This window comes from Musca domestica, unplaced genomic scaffold, assembly GCF_030504385.1.
Source record: "Musca domestica strain aabys unplaced genomic scaffold, Musca_domestica.polishedcontigs.V.1.1 345, whole genome shotgun sequence".
NCBI lineage: Eukaryota > Metazoa > Arthropoda > Insecta > Diptera > Muscidae > Musca > Musca domestica.
Genome location: NW_026712314.1, coordinates 75,210 through 99,018, shown reverse-complemented (window position 1 = coordinate 99,018; position 23,809 = coordinate 75,210). Strand labels below are relative to the sequence as shown.

Sequence of the window (23,809 nt, the reverse complement as noted above, 5' to 3'; positions counted from 1 at the left end):
TTATGAAACTTACCATTGCATCAATCTCTTTAATTGCGGGGCTTTGTTGCCCGACAATCGTTTGCCGGTTTGTTTATTGATCACAGGAACTGGCTCATCGCCGGTCAAACCAGGTGGTGGACCACCCATTGATTGTTGTTGCTGGTGTTGTTGAACACTTGAGGATTGACTGTGTGACTGGGAGGCAGATGATTTGGAAGATGACATTTGTGAAGCAGATAGAGATTGCTGGGATGGCGTTGAAGATTGACGATTCGATCTTCGGCCGCTGGATGAGGTCGAGGGATTACTGCTACCACTGCCACCTGTATAATCCATGGAGGGTGCACCCATGTCCGTCAGCCATTTGTCTACCTTTGTGTCCATTGGACCACCGTATTTGGCGCTGTAAAAACGGAAGCAAAAAAAGAAGAGATTTAGTAAAAAATTCAAACCAATGACCTTAATGAGAAACTTACTTCATTTTCATGGTCTGCTCCATTTCAGCCAACATCGATTCATACAATTTACGCTGAGCGGCTGGTAGGCATTGCATCATTTTCTGTTGTTGTTTGATAAAGGTTTGCGGATCTGTGGCCATGGTCTGGGCCAATAAGGCATTCAAACTATCTTTGGCCGAAAGACTACCCATGCCAGCCATATTTTGTAGAGCCGATAGTCCGGAACTAGATGAACCTCCCGAAGATGATTGGCCTCCAGAGGATTGAGAACTGCCTTTTCCTTCTAGATAATTGAATTTGAAGAGAAAATGAAAAGAAAATAGACATATGTTAATTACAATTATTCAAGGGAGAGGGGAGTGTTGCAGGTGAATCGAAAATCTCCCCCCATTTGGTCACATCAATCTCAAGTTAAATGTAAAGCTCAGAGACTCAAACTCACTTCCGGGCACTGTCGTAACAGTGATTGTAAATGGTTTTTGATTTTGTTGCTGTTGCGAAGACATGGCAGAGGCGGCATTGGCCGGTGTCACCGATACGCTGGGTGGTATTTGTGGTTTCTTCGATGAGGGCAGTGATGGGTCAGGGAAAGTCTTTTGTTCCTTTGCCGCAGATAGACCCAAAACTATTTCATCCAATTTCTTGCGTTTCTTTTCCTTGCCCACAACGGGTTCTTCAATGGTCTGTAAAGTAAGATAGGATGAGATAAAATTGTTTTGGGTGGCAAGTTTTCCAATACTTACACAATTGTTCTTTTTCATCAGCTTATTGAGGGTATCATCTAATTTGCCACCACCTTTGCTGGCCATTGAGGGGAATGCAGAACTCAGGGCTGCATGAATGCTTGATGCCGAGGATTGTGAGTTCGATGAGGATTTCTTGGAACCCATTGAAAAATCTTGTACTTCACTCAAATCAATTGCTCCAGCTGAGGCGGATTTCATGATATCAGCCATGTTCATTTTGGGCAAGCTGTAATTAAAATTTAAAAACCCGAATAAATAATATGACGACAATTGTTTGCTTTTTTTACTATCCTACCTCGATGACAAATCCATGGCACCGCCCATCGAAGAAGGTGGCGGAGTCTTGAGTGGTGGTACGGCAGGTTTATTGAATTGTCCCGATGTTTGACGACTCAAGGGAGCATGTTGATGGGCCGGTGGTGGTTGCAAGGCAGAGGCCAGTGAAGAATTAGAAGCCGGCGAGGCAGCAGATGATGAACGCCTTGAAGAACCAATCGTGGTCCCAGCTCCCGATGCAGCAGCCGCCATATTTGCTATTTCGGTTTCCCAGTCTTTAGCAGCTACTGAAACAAATCAAAAATTGCATTAAAAACTACATCTTTTTAGGTTTTCGCATGGAAATCTAGGATACTTACACGACTGAGAACTATTTAATAAGGCATGCAGCTTGGCTCTCTCGGTTTCCACATCGATGGCAATGTGACGTTTACGTTTCTTGCCCGAATTTGTTGTGCTGGTGGTGTTCGCTGTGGATGCTGATCCCGAATTACCAACACTGGAATTGGGTATGGTGAGACCAGACAAGGCTGTCAATGACATTCCCGGCAGTAGAGCACTTAATGCACTGGCATTTCCACCGGCTGCAGCAACAGCTGCTGCCATGGCAGCATTTAGGGTATTGGCATCTAGACCAGAAAGACCAGCGGCTGCTGCTGCGGCCGCAGCTGCCGAGGATATACTTGAGGCTGTGGGTGTTGATGACATTTTCGGTGCTGTTATGGTATTGGATGTAACCACCGGTGGTGTCATGGGTATTGGCACCGGAACCTGGGTTGGTGGTACGGGTGGGGGTGGTGCCACCACTGGTGTTGCTGCTGCCGCCGCCGCAGCAGCTGTGGCAACCTGTTGTTGCACTTGTGATGTGGGCAAATGTTTGGTAACCCCTTGGTCAGTGGTAATGGTAATAACATCTGGTGTGGTAGAACGTTTCTCTATGCCCACACTTAGATGGGGTATGGCATCGTGTAAGGCAATCTTCAGATCCATATCCTTACAACCAGCCAATGCTGAGTAGCTTTTGTCCACAGGCCATTTTCCTGTTTCAACACAGGTGACAATGTGGCAGATGCGTCGCTCCAAGGCAAAATCTTTGAACCAACGTATCATGCACATTTCCAGTTTGGGTTTCTCCAGCTTTTGCTTGGCGGCACCTGGTTGTATGACTTCCAGGTCGGGGAAACGAGCCTTCAATTCGGCCGCTTGTTTATTGCATTCCTCTTCCACGGCCTTTTCTTTCTCCTTCATAACTTCCTCATCATCGGGATCATTGGAACCGCTTGTGGCTGAGGCCAAATCCAAGATTTCATCTTCTTGTGTAGATGCCGTCTTTGCACTTTCCGCTGATTTTTCTTTCTTCTCGGATGTTTTCTCTGCTTCATCCTTGGTTTCCTTTTCTTTTAGTGAGGAATCCAATTTGGAGTCTTGTTCCTTGTTTTCTGAACTCGATTCTTTTTCCCCATCTTCTTTCTTTTCTGGTGATTCTTCCTTATCTCCCTCCGTTTTGGATGATGGTGTTTCCTCTTTGTCCTTTTCATCCAAAGACTTTTCTTCCGTTTCTTCCTTGGATTTCTCTTCCAAAGATTCTTTAGTATCCTTTTTAGGTGTGGACAAATCTTGTTCTTCAGCATCCATGGCCTCAGCTTCATCTTGAGCTTCCTTCTTTGGTGTTTCATTTTCCGCCTCTGTGACCAAGCTGCTGCTATCCTTCTTTTCGTCCTCCTTGACTTTATCATTGGTTTTTTCCAAAGCCAAAGGCAAATCATCGTCATCATCATCGTCTTTTGTCAAGTCTTGACATTCGATTTCCTCCTCTACCTTTTTCACCGACAAGTCATGGGATTTTTCCGATTTATTTTCTTCGCTGGCGGAGGTCTCCTTTTTACACTCCTCCACGACAGCATCTTCCGTTTTAATATCCTTGGGCTCACTTTTAACTTCACTTTTCACGGGCGAATAATTCTCCTTTTTAATGAGGCTACTCTTTGTGAGCAACTCATCATCCAGATCAATTATTTCATCCTTGACGGATAATTTTTCGGCATTCATGGCCTCCAGTTTAATGGAACGCTGAATTTGAGCCTCCAATTCACGTATGAAACGTTTTTCCGAATCGGCAAAGGAAAATGTGTGATCATTGAAAATAAAAGTCTCCGAACGATATAGGCCATGTTTGAGAACGGCAGCCATCAATTCTTTGTCATGTTTTCCGGGCTCCCACCAATCGGGGGTATCGGCATTAACCATACACAATTTAAGGCGTTCTTCCAATTGCGGATGTTTGGCAATTTCTCTCAACTTCGAAAGTAACTCCAAACGATCCAATATTAATTTGGCATGATCTTCACTTATATCTTCGATAATGCCCTCTAGACCCTTCTCATTGTCGTTTAGCTTAACGCCCGCTTGACGTTTACACATTGTAATGAATACCTTGTAATAATCACTCATTGTTTCATCACTCTTTCGCTCCAAATGGGCCATCTGTTTGAATTTGGTCCAATCGGGCATGAGACTTGTGGGGGTGTTGGTGGTTCCCGGCGCCAGAGCGGTGGGTGGTAGAAAATCAATACCATAGCCGGTAAGGACACGTAAAAATTCATACTCCTCACGGCGATTCCATTTCTTTGGAATACACTGCAAGCGTTGCATTTCACGCTCTTTGGCAACCATTTCCATTTTGCCTTGACGTTCCATTTTCTGTAAAAAAAAAGAGAAGATATTTTTTGGGAGATTAGTAAACGGATATTTTTGAAATAGAAAAATTGGTATAAGTTCGGTTTATAGGATGAAAGGAATACAAAACAAGAAAAAAATGAAAACAATGAAGATGATGTTCGTATAAAGAATGATTTTTGAGGTTGGGTTAAAAATAAAATAATTGCCACTCAAGGAGAGATCCTGAGATCTGATTGCATCTTTGGCGGGAGTCGGATCCATGAAATTTCATTTATAAGGAAATGAATTGTGGGGTTAGAAGAAATGAGAAAAGCATTACTCTCTCTCTCTCACTTTTCTAAACTATTCCCCAATAACTCAGTCATTTGTCGAAGCTTTCAAAATTCACTTCCAAAACATAAAAATAATATTCAAATCATTATTATTACCGATATATAATATTGCATACAAGGAAACCTTAATCGAGGCCTTTATAAGGACGCCCATGTAGACTACTTTTAACCACAAAAGTCTAAGTATCCAACGATCCTACCAATTAAACAACGACGACACTGAATACTGCAGGCTTTGTCAGGATTGGGAGGAAACTGAGACGGTGGAGCCCTTACTCTGCCACTACACAACTCTTATAGGAGTGAGACAGAGGCTGCTACTGGGTAGGGTAAGCAAATTCTGCCAGACTTGTCCTCCCTCTCCGACATTGAGCAAGCGGTCATTCTTCAGTTAGCCAGAAGACTAAAATGGCTAAGGACGACACGCTGATACACCGGGGATGCAAACCTACTAACTTTTCTACTCTTTATTCAGACTCTCGCTTCTTCACTATCCGTAATTCATTTTATTCTCTTCTCTTTATTCTACTCTCCTATCTTATTAAATTAGGATGAACACAATGGACCAATAGCTCTCCGACTGGAGGTCTATAGGTCTAGCCTAACAACAAATTGACAATAAACTTGAAGTTTTGGCACTATTGGAATTTGACTTTTTTTAAATTTCAAATCTCAATATGTCTTAGTTGTCAGCAGATGGACTTACTGTCTGACTTTATGAGGACATGGCCCTTGTTTATGGGAGAAAGAGAAAACATGTGTCATAGGAATATGTCAGTTTTACTTCAACCCTTCTTCTATCTGCCAAAAATCTAACTTTTCTCTATTCATATATTCTGTATGTACGTATGTGTGTGTGTGTTTGAAATTTACACGTGGAATTCTGAATTATAATCAATCTAAATTGGGAATCCTTCAATAAAAATTACTAAGGTCACCACCCACAAGCACTCATCAATTACACTTGCAGCAGAAAAATCAATAGTCATTTTTTTTAACAAAATGTGTGTTTTTGTTGCTGTTGTTCTCATAAATAAACAAACAACAATATTCTAAACACCTCTGCTTTGCAAAAAAAAAAAAAAAAAAAAAAAAAATCAATAATTTGTCACAACATTTGTATAATTGTGGGGCAATTATTTATTTTGTTTGTACGGTGGGCAGATGGGTGTTTGTGGTCAAGTTGGTAGCTGGCCAAGCAAAAAGAGAGATACTTTTAGGAATTGTCCCATTCTTTTACGGGGAGAAAAGAATGGGGCAATTATTGTAATAATGTCCTTTTTGATTTAGGTCATAATATTCGCTTTTATCAAGCACTTATTTCCACTATGTAATTAAAGATGTTGGTAGGTGGGTGTGTGTATAAGTGTCAAGGTTGCCGGATGATATAAGGATTGAATGAATAGTTGACTTTAATTCTTTCAAATAATTTAGGAAATGTTTTATGAAAGAAAAGGCAACTATTCCACGTTTGGTTTTAAAAAGGTCCATACAAGACACAATTTAATTGAAATCTTATTTTTTAAAGCAATTATATAGGAGAGCACCTCCCTTCAACTTGTTTAGATCAAATTTCGAAGAAAAGAATGTTTTTGGTAGACAATGAATGATTAAATGAGGAGACATTTCATCTGGGATATTATCCGAAAAAAATCGATGAAGTTGGATTTCTTTGAAAAGAGATTTGAATATGAGTTTTTTTTATTAAAGTTTGGAATTTGGCGTTCCACCCTAGCACATTCTGTTCACACGTGTCAAATGTAAATGAAGTATCAACGTAAAATTTCTTTTAAATGTAAAAAAGACATTTCAAGCCGTCACAGACTTTCATAAATATTGAAATGCTAAACAGGACAAAATTTCTTCATACAACATAGGCCCTTGTGGAATGTTTTTCGGGTCTTAAAAATAAATTTTGAAATTCTTTTGAATAAATTTAGTTATGGTTAGTTTACACATTGAGTTAAAATTATATGTCAAGTTACTGTTTCACATTATCATTTGTCATTTTTAAATCGATCTTTCGGGGGTTCGAAATTAAAGTAAAACTTTTCATAGAATAAATTAATGTTTTTATAGTATATTTTGTATGGTCTGTTCCAGAACTGCATGAATGTAACCGATACGACGATAACCGGTACGATAACCGATTTTCCCTTTATGATATCGAAAAAATTGCAAAACTAGTAGATTCTTGTAGGTACTATAACAGAGCAATAGTATAACTTTTCTAGGTTTAAAATTGTTGGGAGCACTTAAAAATTCTAAATACCTAATACCTTCTAAATGGTAAATCTAGTAAAAGAGCGATATGTGAAGCTTGCTCTTAGAGAAATGCTTTTACCAGAAAATAAAGGAACAGAAATCGAGCAAAGATTTCAAAATTATGCTTTACAATTTACATATCAGCCAATCAAAAGCTGACAATCATGCTCCAACTCTTTTCTCCACAAATTTTGGAAATCGGGTTCGTAGCATAAATATGCACTAATGGTAACAATTGTAGATTCTTGCTAATGTGCATACTAGAATTTGGAAAATTTGTTAATGAAGAATTCATTCAAAAAACACAAAATATGACTCTTAAAATGTATGTTTCAATTACAGACAAAATGCCCGAGAGATTCACTAACGTCCCGATTTAACAACTGAGGCTAGGGCCTTCAAATTTTTACATGTAGGTAAACACCGATGCAAATTAGAAAGGAACTAGCAGTGTGTGTGTATAAATGTACAATTTAATAATTTAAATTTATCCATATCAATTCAATTTATTCTTATTAAGGCTTCATGTATCAAAAGAGTAATATGTTTGCATACTTTTAGGCGAGAATTGTTTCTAAATGTTAATAATAATAAGGTTTTTTAAGCTAAATAAGACATGTGATTGATTAGGAGACCATTAAAGTACAACCGAAACAACTTTGGCCAGGATATTGAGCTTTTCTTTACTGGTGCAGGATAAGGTAGAAATTTCAGAAATTATTCAAAGGAATCTAAATAAAACAATAAACAATCTTTTATCAAGCAAACAGATAATAGATGTCAGAAAAATATATACCGATATACCATCTTCGCAGCAGACATTGTGTTGGTAGAAATACCAGATGCTTATTTACGAGTTTATGATCCTTTTGGTTATTCAAAACTTTGACCCTTTGTGGGGGAGGTACGTGAAGGAATGGTCCGATCTCTACTATCTTTATAACAGATATTGTGTTGATGGAAATATTGAGATGTGTCAAGTCAGAATTGAATTGGATGTTAATTTCATGTTTTTATGAGTTTCATGAATATTCAATATTTTGAACCTTTGTGGGGGAGGTACCAGAAGGAGTAAATCAATATATTCCATCTTCACACCAGATCTTGGGTTAATAAAAATATTATGATATGCGTTATTTGAAGACAATCGGAGACGTACATATCTCATTTTAAAAAAATTTATAATTATTCAAATTATTGTGGGGGAAATGCTGGATGGAGTGGTCCAATATTGTCAATTTTCGCACTTGATCTAGCACTGATGCAAATGCAAATTTGTAGCAAAATCGGATTATCCTTTCTCTTTCTGCGCAGTAATTTTTTTTCTTTGAAAATTTTGATATTTTGTGGGGGAGGTACCCGAAGAAGTGACCGATATTGCAAATCTCCAAACTCGATCTAAGTTTGACAATAATATTACGATGTACCAAGTTTGGACCAAATCGTTATAGTGCGCAGCAGCTAGCCAGACAGACAGACAGACATCGCTAGATCGACTCCAAATGTTCTGAAAAGAATTTGGTCCAAAGAGACCTAGGGTCTAAAACCGTTATTTCGATGAGGTACGTTTTGGCTGTATCAAATGATATATGCCCTCTTTAGCAATATGGCGGCTGGGGGCATAAAATATCCATAAGACATTGAGGAATTTTTGAAAAAAGATGTTCTACCTAATAATAACCTAAATTGTCAAATTATAGCTGATTTAGTGGCAGACAACTTCAAGATGATGAAAATCGGCAAGTGGGGCCAATAAATAAACCGATATACATATAAACTTTTTTTTGGCAAATTTCGAAGGTCTATAGAAAATAATGTATTTTATCTTAATAACAATAGAGAGACCTAAGGCCCGATTACACATTATGTTAGAGTAAATTTTAACACGAATTTTTCATATTTTGCATTTTTATAGCATACTTTAAGGAGTTTTTGACTGATTAGAAATTCTTTTGAGCATCTAAAAGAATACTATAAGGAGTGGCAGATACTTGACAAAAAAAGTTATATTCTGAGTAAAATCTTCCGAATTGTCAGAAAAGTGACCATTTCAGAGGGGCTCTGCTTACTCTTCCTTCCCAACTTATATTGGACGGTAAAAAATAATTTACTATTTTAAAAATTTCTCCCAAGTTCTTCCACATTTGAATCATAAATAAAAAACAATAATTAAAAAAATAATTACCCAGCCAGTCTCAAATTACAAATGTGTACCTAACCTCAAAAATAAAATAATGCAGCACAACACATCATATTCAATTAATAAACCCCCATGCATGTACATGTGTTAATAAATGAAAAAAAAAACAGAAAATACATACACGTGTGCATTTATTTTGCACATGGAGGGTGCTTGAAAGTGTTCTAATTTTTAACCCCCTATTCACAATATATATAAAACACACACACATATATACAGAAAAGAAAGAGATAAATCAAACTAAAAAAATTGTAGTCGTCACAAACAAAAAGGGGGAAATGTATGTGACACACACAGACACACCAAGACAGGAACTTTTCAATACAGGATTAGTAAAAATATATGATACGAGTCAAAAAGTTTTTTTTTTTTTTGACAAATTATGAGAATGGAAAAAGGTCCTTGCGACAAACAAACCATTGCAGTTTACAGTAAAAAATTGCTAGTTGGTCAACATGTGTCTGTGTGTGTACTATAATACCACCTCGAAAAATTGAAATTGTCATTTCCCCCAGGAAATAGATGAGTACTCAATAAAAAAGCACGCAAATGTTAAGAAACATTTTCCACCTAAAAACCTAAGGAGATACCTACGACATTAACCTATCCTTGCTATACACATCTTAGCTAGCCAGCCAACAGTGTTTTTTTATTTTTTCCTTTTTTACAAAGAAAAGCAATTGTGCCAAAAACAAAAAACCCCATCAGCGAATTCCACCAAAACGGAATATGCATCCTTCTTCTTTTTCTCCTTGGTTGATTTTTAGCTTACATCTGTCGTTTTGCTTCTTTTTTTGTTTTGCAAGAGAATGGACATTTTGGTTTGACTGAGTGATGGCCTACCAACAACAACGAAAATAACAAATGATGAACATTAAACGCCAACAAAGAGTAGAGAAAATGAAAATAGGTAGGTACATAAGTAAGAAGAAAAAAAAAAAACGAAATAATAAATATAAAAAGTAAAATCCATTTTTGCACCCCTAATTTTATCCAGCAACATCATAATCATCAACATTACAATTTTCTCATCCCCCACACCACCATCTCATTTGCAATATCTCTCGCTCTCTCATCAACCTTTATAAGCCCCGCCACATTCACCCAAAAATACACAATAAAACAAACACCAGCAGAAGCAGCATTGGAACACAAACGGCAGCAAATGATATCTCCTCCGAGTATTTTAAATGAAATACAAAATTCCTTTTTTCCTTTGGTAAGGAAAGAGAGTGGTTGATTATTTGTTGGAGACACACAAAAAAAGGAAGGCAGTGAGAAAGAGTGAGAGAGGGGAGCCAAAAAGGAGTGTGTTTGCCACACGTTGAATTTTTCGAAAATCTTTGGTTGTTCCTCAACAAGGTATTACAACAAAAACACACAAAGGTTTATTGCAATAAAGCAACAACAACAACAAAAGAGCTAAACACAAGCCGAGAATCAGCAGCAGCAGCAGCAGACAAAAATTCAACCGATATAATGTTGACGACATACTGAGGCGCAATGCTAATGATGATTATGTATACATATGGACAAATAAATTTATGTAGATCTCCTCTCCGTGTGCAAATGTTATACCACCAATTGCACGGTTTTCGTACAACAATCTCTAGACGAAATGAGAAAAAGTATTGAACCTAAACCATAAAAATACACATCAAACATACACCCTCCTCCCCTCTCCACACATTGAACACACGGCCTAGCACTTCACATTTATCCACACAGGAAACAACAAAACGAAACGACGACACAAAATACTCTACTCTCGGTGTGTGTGTGTCTTGCTCCTCATCAACACAACTCATTCACATTCGTTGTGGTCGGCCGTCGTATGTAAACACACACACGAGGCACGTAGACATCAAAACAAAAAAAAAAAAAAAAACAAAAACGACCAAGGGAGGAAGCAATACACACATTTATTTACAAAATACTAAAAACTTTTGTGACGCTGCTGCTTCGGCTTACCCAAAAAGAGGACTCAAAACAGAAAAAAGGAACCAAATAAATGGGAGGAGGAGGAGAAGGAGGACAACAACGACTATGAACGAGGACATCTCAACATGACAAAAACAAATGGAGCTTACATTGAACGAAGGAAAAGAGAGAAGGAAGGGAGGGAGAGGAGATTGTGTGAGAATAAAACTAAACAAAAAACGACAAGTTATATTTATTGAACGATAGGAGGGAAGTGGGAGGGAGGGAGGCAACTACCACCACCAACCATACCATCGACCAAATAAGGAATAAATGTAAAACAAAAACTTCATTATTTGTTAGAAGAAAAATGTGTTGCTGCTGCTGTGGCGGCTGCCACATTTGGTTATAATAAATTTTCGTATAAGGCTGGCTTGTGAAACAGGTATAGGGTTGCCAAGTATTATTCTTTAAGAGTTAATAGATACAAATACTATAATAAATGGCAAGTCTAAATGACAAATCAAATAATGGAGTAACAGTCATAAATATTAAAGATAAATAAACCAGTAAGAAAAAGTCAAATGTCGGGCGGGGCAGACTATATGATACCCATATGCATATTTAGTAGATCTCTCGTAACAAAAGAATTTATTCAAAGTAGATCACACCACCTGTCAACATTTGGCTTTAGAGCAGTTACAGATTGGTTTCAGAGGGAACAAATATATGTGGGAGACATATCCTAAAATATATAACGAAGCCACGTTCCACAAAATGGAAACGTACGTTCCGAAATTCTCTCCATTTGGGTTGATATTAGCCATTATGAAACATATATTTATGAGAGAGGATGTACCAAAATTCAGGACTTTTATACTGATATTAGACATTTGGTGCACAATGAACCCGAAATCGGTTGAAGATATATATGGGAGCTATATTCTCTGCATCCTATATCTGCACCAATCTCGATAAAATTTGACAAAGATATTCTCTATAAGATATCTGGTACCAAATATATTTTTTGTGGAGTGCATATTACGCATGCGAGGGACTTAAACACCAAATCGGATGAAACATATATGTGAGCTATAGCTATATCTTAACCGATTGCTTCTAGACTGAATTCGGTCGGACGTACCAAAATTCAGGACTTTTGGGCTGATATTGGCCATTTGGTGCACAATTAACCTGAAATTGGATTAAGGATATTTATGGGAGCTATATCCAAATCTGAACCGGTGTTTTGATACAATTTGGCAGAGGTGTTTCTGGGGTACATCTGATATCAGGTACCAAATAATATTCTTGTGGAGTGCATATTATGAATGTGAGGGACTTAAAACCCCAAATCGGATGAAACATATATATTGAAGCTATAGCGATATCTGAACAGATGTACAGAAATTCAGGACTTTTGGGCTGATATCGACCATTTGGTGCACAATTAACCCGAAATCAGTTGAAGATATATGGGAGCTATATCCAAATCTGAACCGATCTTTACAAAATTTGAGGCACCTATTTGAGAGCTGTATCTGATATCTGGTTCCAAAGATCATTGTTGTAGAATGTATATTACGCTTGTGAGGGACTTAAACACCAAATCGGATGAAACATATATATGGGAGCTATAGCTTTGATGTACTTGCTTTTAGACTGAATCCGGTCGAATGTACCAAAATTCAGGACTTTTGAACTGATATTGGTGTACAATTAACCTGAAATCGGCTGAAGATATATGGGAGCTATATCTAAATATGATTCGATTATCACCAATTTCGATAGGGATCGTCCTTGAGCCAAACAAATATTGTTTGGCAAATTTCAGCTTAATCGGATAATAAATGAGAAGATCCTCAAAAGTAGCTATGTGTCTATCTCGCTTCCTTCTCCATACAAAAATGCACTCACCACTATGTATGCAGGTGTATAAAATAATTTGTTGTGGGAAATAGAAAATAGGGAGATAACGAGAGGGAGAGTGAGAAATAAACATGATATAAATCAGCTGTTTTGTATTGGGGTTCTCCTCTTACATTTTGATAGCGAATTTGCAATATTTGCGTCGAGATAAAAACAAAATATTAGAAAAATTGTTGTATGGTCATACCATGTTCTTATTGCGATTGAATCACAATTCGTAACACATAAAAACATAGTTCCTTTTTTTATTTTTTTATTTTCTTGATATTTGGACGAAATTATATTTAATATGCACTGACGAATTGTATTTTTTTCTAAGAGAAAACACCCTTTATTGGGATATAGAATTTGGAAGATTTTATTTAAAACTTATGTTGATCATATAAACGTAGGAACAGCCATTGATTTCATTTTCCCATAAAGTACCTCTGTATATGGCAACCCTATACCAATAACACACATCCTCCAAGTCACTCAACCAGCCCAGCCATACTTTGAAATTCGTCTTGATGGATATAGGAGCAACATACATACACACACACTTATGTACCCATTTACATTTATAAATAATCCAAACACAATCATTCACACAGATACCTAGAGATCCATCCAATGCAGAAAAAAAGAAGAACGATATACAACGGTCTATTTCAAAGGGATATAGGCAAATGAGTAGTAGATTCGACAAATATAAGTAATTAACCCATTAAGGGATTATGGATAATTGCAACTCCAAATATGTAAATCAAATCGAATAACAGGGAATGTCCCTTATGTAAAAATATGACAAATCAAGGAAAACACAAGAAACAGAGAAACTTCACGTTTCTCATAAAAAAATATTTAATTAAAAGAATAAAAAAGTGCAAAATGAGAAAATCTCTGCTAATTTCATTATAATAATTTTAAACAGCATTTGTCCATTGCTCTCAAATACTTGGCGTTTTCTTTCACCTCTCCTCAATGGGTTAAAGTTCATCACGTCAACCAAGAGGGACACAATGATTTATAATTACGACCAAAAAAGTGCACACGCACACACAGGCACACAAAAAAAAAAACGTAAACGAAAAAGGCGGCAAGACAAAGTGCGGTGTTTTCTTGTATAAGTCAGTGTCCTTTTTTCCTAGGCGGCGCACACACAATAATTACAATATAAAAACAAAAAAGAAAACTGAGATGATATTTTTCGTAGAACCGAAAAACAGCAACAAATTCTTTGCTCTCTCTCTCCCTCTCTTTTGCACATACTGGCATACTCAGTGGAGTAATAATAACAATAATGAAGAAGAAAAAAAAGATAAAGATTATGTGAGAGATTGAAAATATTAAAGAGCGCAATGGTGGATTTGCTGTGCAGTGATGTCAATTTGGGGTTTTTTTATTTTTTGAAAAGACAATTTGGACATCTTAAGAAAACTATGAATATTTTAGAGAAACTAAAGAGAAAAATAACTCAAACTCTACAACAGCCACGAAAAAAATTTTAAAAAGCTATTTTCATTTAAGGTCAATTTTTTATAAAATTGTTACAGTGAAAATATGTTGATCAAGGTATAAATCATAATTTTTCCAAGAAATTCTTGTTGAAAAGCAAATCCTTTATAACATGTTGTAACTTGGAAACATTTTAATTTTAATTAAATCATTCATAGTGATTTTAACAACGTCGATAGTAATTTGAGTATTGATAGAGACAAATCGGTTTTGCAAGCAACTGAAATTAAACGTGATTTTTTTAGTAATTTTTTCAAAAGCTTACTCAGGTTTCGTGTATGGTTGGTTTTACTGTCAAACATTTCTGTGGTCTATACTTTAACCATGAATCGTCTTACAAACGGACAACGCTGGCAAATCATTGATTTTATTAACAAAATGCGGGATCTGTTAAGAAAGTTCATTGCGGGAAAAATTGTGTTCAGCGACGAAGCTCATTTTTGCGTCAATGGATACGTAAATAAGCAGAATTAGGATCTATGATCAATCAGAAGCATTGCAAAGCTGCCAATACATCCAGAAAAAGGTACAGCTTGGCGCGGTTTATTGTCTGGTGGCATCATTGGACCGTATTTCTTCAAAGAATGGTGAGCGCACCACCATGAGATAACATCCAACCTTTTTTGGTTAAAATGCAAGGGCCATAATTGCATGACATGTGTTTTGGACAAGGAGCAACATGCCTCACAGCGCGCGTAACAATAGACTTATTGAGTAGGAGAGTTCTGCGAACATTTTATTTCACAAATGGGAACGGCCAGCTGGCCTCAAATATCGTACGATTTAAATTGAGAGGACTATGTTAAAGTGCATGTCTATACAGACTAGCCCGCTTCGATTAACGAAGGCAAGGAAGGAAGGCAAAATTGACAATTTTTCGCGTGAGATACTGGATATAGTATGACAAGTGGACAATTTGAGGACCAGTCGCGATCAACATTGGCATGAAATAATCTTCCAACATTAAATTATATGAAACCGTAATATTAATTTAAATAAAAATTTAATTCATTTTTTGGAAATGTAAGCTTGTTTTTTGAAAAACAAAAACTAACATTTAAAAAAAAAATTGTCATAAATATTTTTTGAAATCACTGTATAGCTTATAGCAAAATATATTACATTTGTTCCAAATATAGCGGACATTTATTTAATTTAGTTAATGAATTTAGATATCCAAATGAATCGGTGAAGACTTATTCAATATCATATTCACATTCAACACAGATAATCCATTTCAATTACTTTTAAATAGTATATAAAAGTGCATCCCGATTTTAGGTTTTCACCGAATTAAAGAATCTAGTACAGTATTTATCAATTTTTAGGCCAACTTTTTTCTAGAGTAATGTCACAGAATGTGTTCCAACAAATCATAATTTTTGGCAATTTTCATTTTCATTTTTTGATAAGAGTACTCTAGATTGCATATTTGGTATATTAAAACATAAATTCATAATTGCAATACTCGAAATTGATAAAATATAAATTTAATCTTCAGTGAAATTTAATTGATTTCACCATTTCACAAAAAATATGCGTTTATTCACCCCCCCAACAAGTTGGCCACATTGATGCATTGTTACAAACAGTGAGAGAGAGAAACGAGAAAACAGGCGTCATTTCACCCAAAATGAAAGCATAACAACAAATTATTTCAAATAATTTACACAATTGTAATAAACATAAAACACTGTTGTTGTTGTTGTTCTTGTCGTCGGCAGCCGTCGCAAAACGACATTTAAACAAAACAAAAATTCAAATGCATGCGGCTCAAAATAACGTCGAAGTTGACGTCGCAGCTTGCGCCTTATCAAATAAATGAGAAAAAAAAAAACACACACACAAGAGTACTCGCTCTCTGTTGTCATATGGTGATGTGATAGAAAGAGAAAGAACTTTCAAGAGAGCAAGAGCAATTCGATTAGAGTTCGTTGAGATGAAGAAGAGTATAGGTTATAAAAACAATAAATAAAACAAACAACAAAGAAAAGAAGTGTACAAGAGAAGATGAAGTAGAAAAAAATTATAAATTGAAATTAAACACACAATACATGTAATGAGCCAAACAAGTGAAACAAAGAGGGAGAAGAACGGCAAAAAATTAAAATTGTGAGCTATTGATTATTAAGTATAAAGCCCAAAAAGAAAAAGTCATCAAGTTATGTCCCCCTAATTGTTTTAATAAAATTAAGATTTTTTTCTTAATTATTGGGATTTGTCATATTCGTTTTCCAGTATTCATTTTTTAGGTTTGTTACCTCTAAATAAATTGTGCCATTTATCTGAGGCGTTGGAGTATCATTATTATGGTTATTGGTCGCTGCTGTGTATGACGATGACGATAATGATGTTGGTGGTGGTGGCGGCGATGATGATGACAATGGCGGCGTCGGTGATGGCGTTGTTGTTGCTGCCAGTATTCCTGTCGAAGGTGAAGATGATGGAGTTGATGGCATGGTGGTGGCTGTCACCGCCATTGTTGTTGTTGTACTGGATGTTTGCGTTAGATTTGTCGTTGAATTCGAGGATAGCTTGTTCAAGTGCTCACAGAACGCAGTAAAACTGCTAAAATCCATTGGTTTAATTATTTCCATGTTTGTTGAACTTTTTTGTACATTGGCGGCAGCGGCATTGGCTTAATTATTTTTTTGTTGTCACACTTGATAGATCATTTGCATAGAGTAATAGGCTTCAAAGAGGGAGGCTCGTTGAATTTTTTTCTTATAAATTATATTTAAATATAATTTTTCTTCTCTTGTTGTTCTTTTGTATTCTTTTTGTACTAACAACAATTTAAAATATAAGACATCACAGGTGCGCTTAAACGTAGTTGGTTTTTTTTTTCTCAGACCGCCGACCGACTGCTCGCTGCTGGCTGTTTGATTGGTTGTTTTATTAATTTTATTCTCTTTTCCCTTGTTGTTGTTGTTGCATTTGTATTGCTTTTTAGTTTCACATTCTTTTTTTATTATTATTTTTGCATATTTAATTAATTTTCTTTATTATTGAAATTATTTGCATTTTTTTAATTGAAAGACGAAGAAATTAAAACAAAACCTCTCACACACACGCAACACAAAACACACACAATGACAACGATGCGCGTCAGGCGACTAGAGATGATTGCTTTCGTTTTAGAAGAGTTCAAAGAATGTTATGCTGCTTCTTGTTTTATTTTGTACTTTTTTTTTCACTTTGCACTCTCTCCCCGTGTGAAATTCTTCTTTTGGGACGACATTAAAGAAGAAGAAGAAGAAGCAGCATAAATGTTGGTTAAGTTGCTTCCTTTTTGGGCTTAGATGTGTAGCAAAGCAGCAGCAGCATTTAGCTGGCTGGCTGGCTAGTAGGGATATGCCTACTGGTTCTACAACTTTTTCTTTATCTTCTTCTTCTCCTCAAAAAAAAAAATATTCTTTGTCTTTTAATGTTGCTGGCTGGTGAATATTGTTGTTGTTGGTGGTATTGCTTGCTATTATTCCATATTTCTTCGATTTGATTTTATTAGTATTCCTTGTTTTTTGTTGTTACTTTAGTAGCCGTGTTTGCTGTTATCCATTTGTATGCGTCGCGTCCGTATAGCCTTTTTCTTTGCCGTCGCGTTATAGTCTTCTTCTTCTTGTTCACACACAACACCGACCGTCCGTCACACAAGCCAAGCGTCGTAGCCGTGTTTTAATGAATTGAAATTTTTCACAACTTTACAGCGCGGCGCTCAAACAAATAATGAGCACAGCGCGTTGTGCACAAGAGAGATAAACGTCGTTGTCGTCGTCAATTCTTTCTTTGTTGTATGGTAGTAGTTTATGGTGCTGCTGCTGCTGTTGTTGTTGTTCTTGCCATTATTGCCGTTTAGCCAGCCATGGGTATGAGTGAGCGAGCGAAACAGGCACATGTAGCATTGTGGTACGTACTTATTGTATGTACGTACATACGTACAAGAACTGTCATTGTAACCTCCTATATGGTTGTGTGTATGTACAATTGAGAGTGGTGTTCAATTTCCAAAAAGAGGAGCAATAGCAGCACAACAACAACAAATACACAAGTCAAAGACAATAATGGTAATCGTAGGAAAACAAAAACACACAAAAATGTTATGCTGCTGCTCGATGGCTTCTTGGCTAGCTATCTATCTAGCTAGTGGAGGAGCAAGCATGACGGTGTGTGGCATAAATCTAACAACAACAACAACACCATTATTATTTCATTTCCAATAATCAAATCCCATGATTAGCATGCCGCCTGTCTCATCATCATCATCATCACCACCACCGCCAAATGGGAAAATATCATCATGTAACGTCACATACGTTGTACTTACATTAAGTATACGTATGTTATGTTACACTAACTATATGCACAATAATCATCAATAGAGATGGATATTCTTTATCCACCAATGTGTTTATTGGAAAGGAAACAAATATAAACAGAGAGCAAGCAAGAGTCCGAGACATGGAGCAGCAGAGAGTGAAAGATAGAGATGCTCAGGAAGGGAGAGATTGTGGCTCAAACACTGGCTTTGTAGTAGTATGATAATTTCTTATGCTTTTAGATATGTTTTGGTTGTTTTTTTTTTTCTTCCTGTAGTCGAAGAAGTATTGATAAGGTGACTTGCCTCATTGTGTTGCCATTTTATTCAAGAGAGGGATAGAGAGAGAGAGTACTAATTTAACAGTTTTTTCTTTATTACATTTGATTATGAAATTTCGTACATCCAACAGTCATCCATCTCCACACCGCAGACAAACACACATACAAAAACAACAAATACAAAAAGATTTACAAATGAGCCAGCAGCCATTGAACCATTGAAACAAGGCTTTGACGGTGTGTAATTGCCGGGGATGGGAGTTTTAATTTTTAAAAATTTATGATAGGGTACAAATAGAAGGTTTATGGCAAAGAGCCTGACACTTTTAAGTGTTTAAAAATATAAAGTAATAAATCTATATTTTGTGACATAGTGCCAAAACTAAAATCAGGAGATGGCAATTTCGAGTAATTAGAATTAACAATATTAATTAATTTTTTTTTTGCAACATACTGAGATGGAAATAAGATATATTAAAAAATTCAGCTTACTAAAGATAATAAACCGACGCTCTAACCGCTTATGTCCGCAAAATGTAGTGATGGAAAATTTGGATTATAAAAATTTGTTTTGTAGGGGAATATCAGGGATGGAAAATCTGTATTTACATCTGAAAGAAATTAAGGCTATTTTTTCAAATGGACAAACTGACTGATTCAGCCCAATAAAAAATATATGTCGTGTGTTACCCACACAAAAAACAAAAGATGGAAATTCTTTATTTAATTTTAAATAAAAATTAAATTCAAATCGTTTTATAAAAATTCCAAAGATGGAAATTTGTAATTATTAGAACTTCCACCTAAGAATAAATAGAAAATACCCAATTAGCAGGAAGATAGGTCTATAAAGATCTATATATATTTGGATTTGGTCGAATGCAATCTACAACTAGATTTTAAGTACAAAAATGTTTGTCCCTCAAAAAGGACGTCCTGTAAACTACCCAAAAATGTGGGTCTGAATTCAGAATTTATTTATTTCTAGTCTACTCTTTATATATGACAGTTATTTTTCATTTATTTACTTCTGTCAAAAAAAAATATTAAAAGAAAGTAAAAATTCAATAACTCGTACGTCAAAAGTATTGAAAAGTCCCAGCCCTGCCATATGATTGCGTTGTTTTAGAAAAGTGGCCCGACCGTTTTTATAGACACGGTGATACGCAGCTCATCACATTCGGTGGTCTGTTAGGACGACTTACGTTCATGTTCTCAAACTATAACTGTGCAGTTGGAAATTATATTGGCTGATTTTAAAATGTTCAATTACTTGGCTCTACTCTTGACATTTGGGATTGAGCGAATTAGTGCAACTGAGTCTCTAAGTGAATATGTAGAATTGAACTGATTACATTATTCAAATGTCACCAAATTTAGAACAAAACAAAATATACCATTATTGGGATCAAATCAATAAAAAGGTGTCCACACTAATACGTTATAATTTTGTGGGACACTGGAGTACCCATTTGGAAATAGTGAAAATAGCTACCTATACCAATTTCGGCAAATACTATTTCAAACGATTTTTCCAAAGGAAAGTACAACTGCACAGCATTTTTAGTTTTTATTTCCTTTTTACATTCTATTAACGTTGGCTCAGTCTGCTGCTGTCGCCGCAGTTTGTTTGCCTTGCTGGTGAATGTAGTGTGGCGTTGGCGGCGACGGCGGCAGCAATAGAAATAAAAATAAAGAATTTAATTACAAACAAAAACAACGACAATTTTTTCCAGACAATATTTATTTTTCCTCAATTCAAAAGGACCTGAGATTTCTCAACATCAAAGAAAGAGAGGGAGCAGTACAACAACAGCAACAATAACGATGATGATGGTGTTGTGTGCACTGTACTCAAGTAGCTGGCAGAGCATATTCCAACAAACAAACAACAAAAATACAATAATAATAACAACAGAGACCATAACTGAAAAATTGTATTTGTACATTTTTTTCTTCGTTTGGTGAGAGTAGAGAATAAGTGATTTTCTTTTGGTAAGAGAAATGGGCAATGTCAAATGTAAATGAAATGTATTTGGTTTAATTGGTGATGGTGGTGGATTTCATTAGAATTTTGGGTGAATTTGTGCTATTAGTTGTCGTTGCTCCTTTTTATAAATCATTTTTTAGCCTGACATTTTGTCAAATAACAGGGAATAGAAATCGGGATTTTTTTCTATGCCACACGAAGAACACAAATAAATTAATCAGGTCAATGTGACAGCCAAAGACACATGGTGTTGCGTGAGGAAGGTAAAAAGAGAGACTTAAATGTTAAGCCATTTTAGACGTCATAAGTAATATCAATTGCATTTCCCACTAAAATAGGCAAATCCTTTTGTCTGCTAATGAAAAAAGTTAATGTTTCACATAATTTGAGGGAGTAACATGCCTTGCATTAAATGAGTAGGAATTTATGGGTGAAAAGAGAGCATGCTTGCCGCCGATAACAACATCCGTTTTCACCATTCAAGATATCGATAACCATATGAGAAGGGATATATTATATCGATCGATGGTTGTTATAAGGAAATGAAAAACACAATTCATTGATGATTTTTATGAGAAGTAAAATAAAAACTTGCAAATTTTGAAAAGGCTTCTTAAAAATTGACTGTTTTGGTCAAAGGGGAAAGATACGTAAAGGCACATGTTAAGTCATTGCCAGTTGAAGTAGGAATAAAGTATATATACTGCAAACTTGGGTTGGGCTTCTTCAACACTGGTCATTTTGGTCAAAGGAGCAAGACACAGATAAGTCTTTGAAAGTCAAAAGGTAATATTATTAAGATGTGTTTCTATTTTCGACGAAGTCCTTGGGTGGGAAAACTTAGCAAACAAGCAGATGATTTTGGGTAAGGAACTTCCATGCCTTAGAAGGGTAAATCGACTGTACTGATAAACGTTTTAATTACAGGTAAACGGATAGTAACAGATTCAAGCCAAGATAATTTTTCCAAGGCGAGGATAACACACAACTAAGCGGCAATTAGTTTGATTGATACTTTTCCACAAATCATGCAGCTGAAGTATTGACAAAAGTGTAAGAACATTCCTGGGGGATATACAACAACTAAAAATGCAGGTGTGTAAACAACAACACCGCCTCAACAGGTAGATGACCATAAAAAAATGAAAATGAATTTTGAGTAAAATACCAATAGAAATTTGGAATTCCGAGTAATTTCCAGTAAGCAAAGGACATTGGCGTTTATAAATTTTATTCAGAGGTTTTTCTATTATTGAAGTCTATTAGAATATTTTGTGACAAAATCCGCAAAATTATCCTTCGAAATAGGGATCAAATATTTAGGGTTCCTTTGATGTCAAATCCTTGTAGCTAAATTATATTGATATAACTTTATAACAGCCCAAATGTTTCTTAAAACCTGTTACGTTGGAAATATTATTATCACTATCTAGAGAAAATCTGTTTGCAAGCCGTTAAAAAATCAAAAATATTGTCTTATAGTCTTTCCTTTGTATTAAAACATGAATTTTCTCCGCTAAAAGTACACCTTCGATAGCAGTCAAGCTCTTGCGGTAACGATGATTAGGAGTGTATTAACTTGATTGTCAAAATTTTAAATTTTCTGTGGAAATTCATGTCGTTATTGAAGCCTTTACTCTAATCAGAACCCTTCATTCTGCAAATTACGACTTTCCTTAATAAAAAATGGAGTACAAAAGGGGTTATATTCAGTCGTGTTACACTTTTTTGCTTCAATGTGAAAACTTAAATTATGTACAAATCAGTTGTTATCGATGTCCCAAAAATTTGGGAAATTTGTTGCTTGGTCGATATATTAATATCAGTAAATACTGAATTGAAATATGTGAATAGGTACTCTCCATCTTTTCCTGTGTTTATTTAATATTCATTACCATCTTTCCTTGCAATTTAACATTTCCACCTCTGATTATTTACAGCCGTGTCACATTTGTCACAATACCAAACAGGAAAAGAGAGCACAAAAAACAGCTGAGAGCATTGCAAAGAGCAAAGTCAAATGAAAATTCTTTGTTTTACAAGTGGTAAAGCTGCTGCGGAAGAACGAATAAGGAGACTCAGCAACAACAACAATGTTAAAAAAATCAGCGATTTATTATTTTATTTAACAGCAGCATTCATATTGGCTGGCTGGATAGATGGATGGATATTTGGTTGTTGTCGTCGATGTCTTCTTCTTCTTCCTCTTGTGTTTAACTTCTTTTGGGTTCTTAATGCTTGTCATTATGCATTGGATGGATGCTGCCACCACCACCTTAGAGCTACTAGTTGGATGAACCAGCCACGTCTGGTGAGACAAATTTTAGCCATAGCTTAAGTTGAAAGTGGCAACGATGGCACAGAGACAACAACGACAAACAACTAAACCAATTTGATGCTATGAAGGAGGTACGTACAAATGTAGGTATGTCGTTGTCTTCCATTCGATAGATAACCTCCTATTATTTTACAATTTCTTCTTCTCGTCTCTTCTTCCTTCTTAGCTGTTTTACTAGGAAAATGTATGCAAAGATTTTGAGTTTGCAGAAGCAATATCTTCTGTTGGAATTGGCTGGGAGAAGAAGGAGAAGAACAGGGCCACATTATGTGGAGATGAAATTGTGGATGCCTTACATTTACCAATTTGCTCTAGTGTTGCCAAAGGGTTAAGCTGCCGCACTTGATGGGAAGAATAAACAGTTACACATCCATTTTGGACGTTTTCTCGGGAGTCGTTCTTTTAAAGGGAATATGCAGGATTTGGAGGTGGAACAGTCATACTAATAGATAACTGATTGGTAAATGTATCCAAAACGAAGGGGGTATGAGTTTTATGCTTTAAGCAGTGTTTCCCACATTAAGCATAAAGGAGCCTTTTCCAGCGGAAATTCAGTCTCTTCTGCCATATATGATTTGAGAAATTTTAAGGTACACTTTTA

General features: G+C 36.0%; 1 protein-coding gene across 1 annotated transcript in view; it reads right to left on the bottom strand.

Moving 5' to 3' along the window:
• LOC101899924 (uncharacterized) overlaps positions 1–23,809 on the bottom strand; it is a 103,384-nt gene that overhangs the window by 7,628 nt on the left and 71,947 nt on the right. The window contains 8 exon segments of the mRNA XM_059125657.1: positions 14–385; positions 459–723; positions 883–1,123; positions 1,184–1,412; positions 1,482–1,746; positions 1,822–2,119; positions 2,122–2,151; positions 2,267–4,162. Of these exon segments, the coding sequence (XP_058981640.1) occupies positions 14–385; positions 459–723; positions 883–1,123; positions 1,184–1,412; positions 1,482–1,746; positions 1,822–2,119; positions 2,122–2,151; positions 2,267–4,162 (3,596 nt within the window).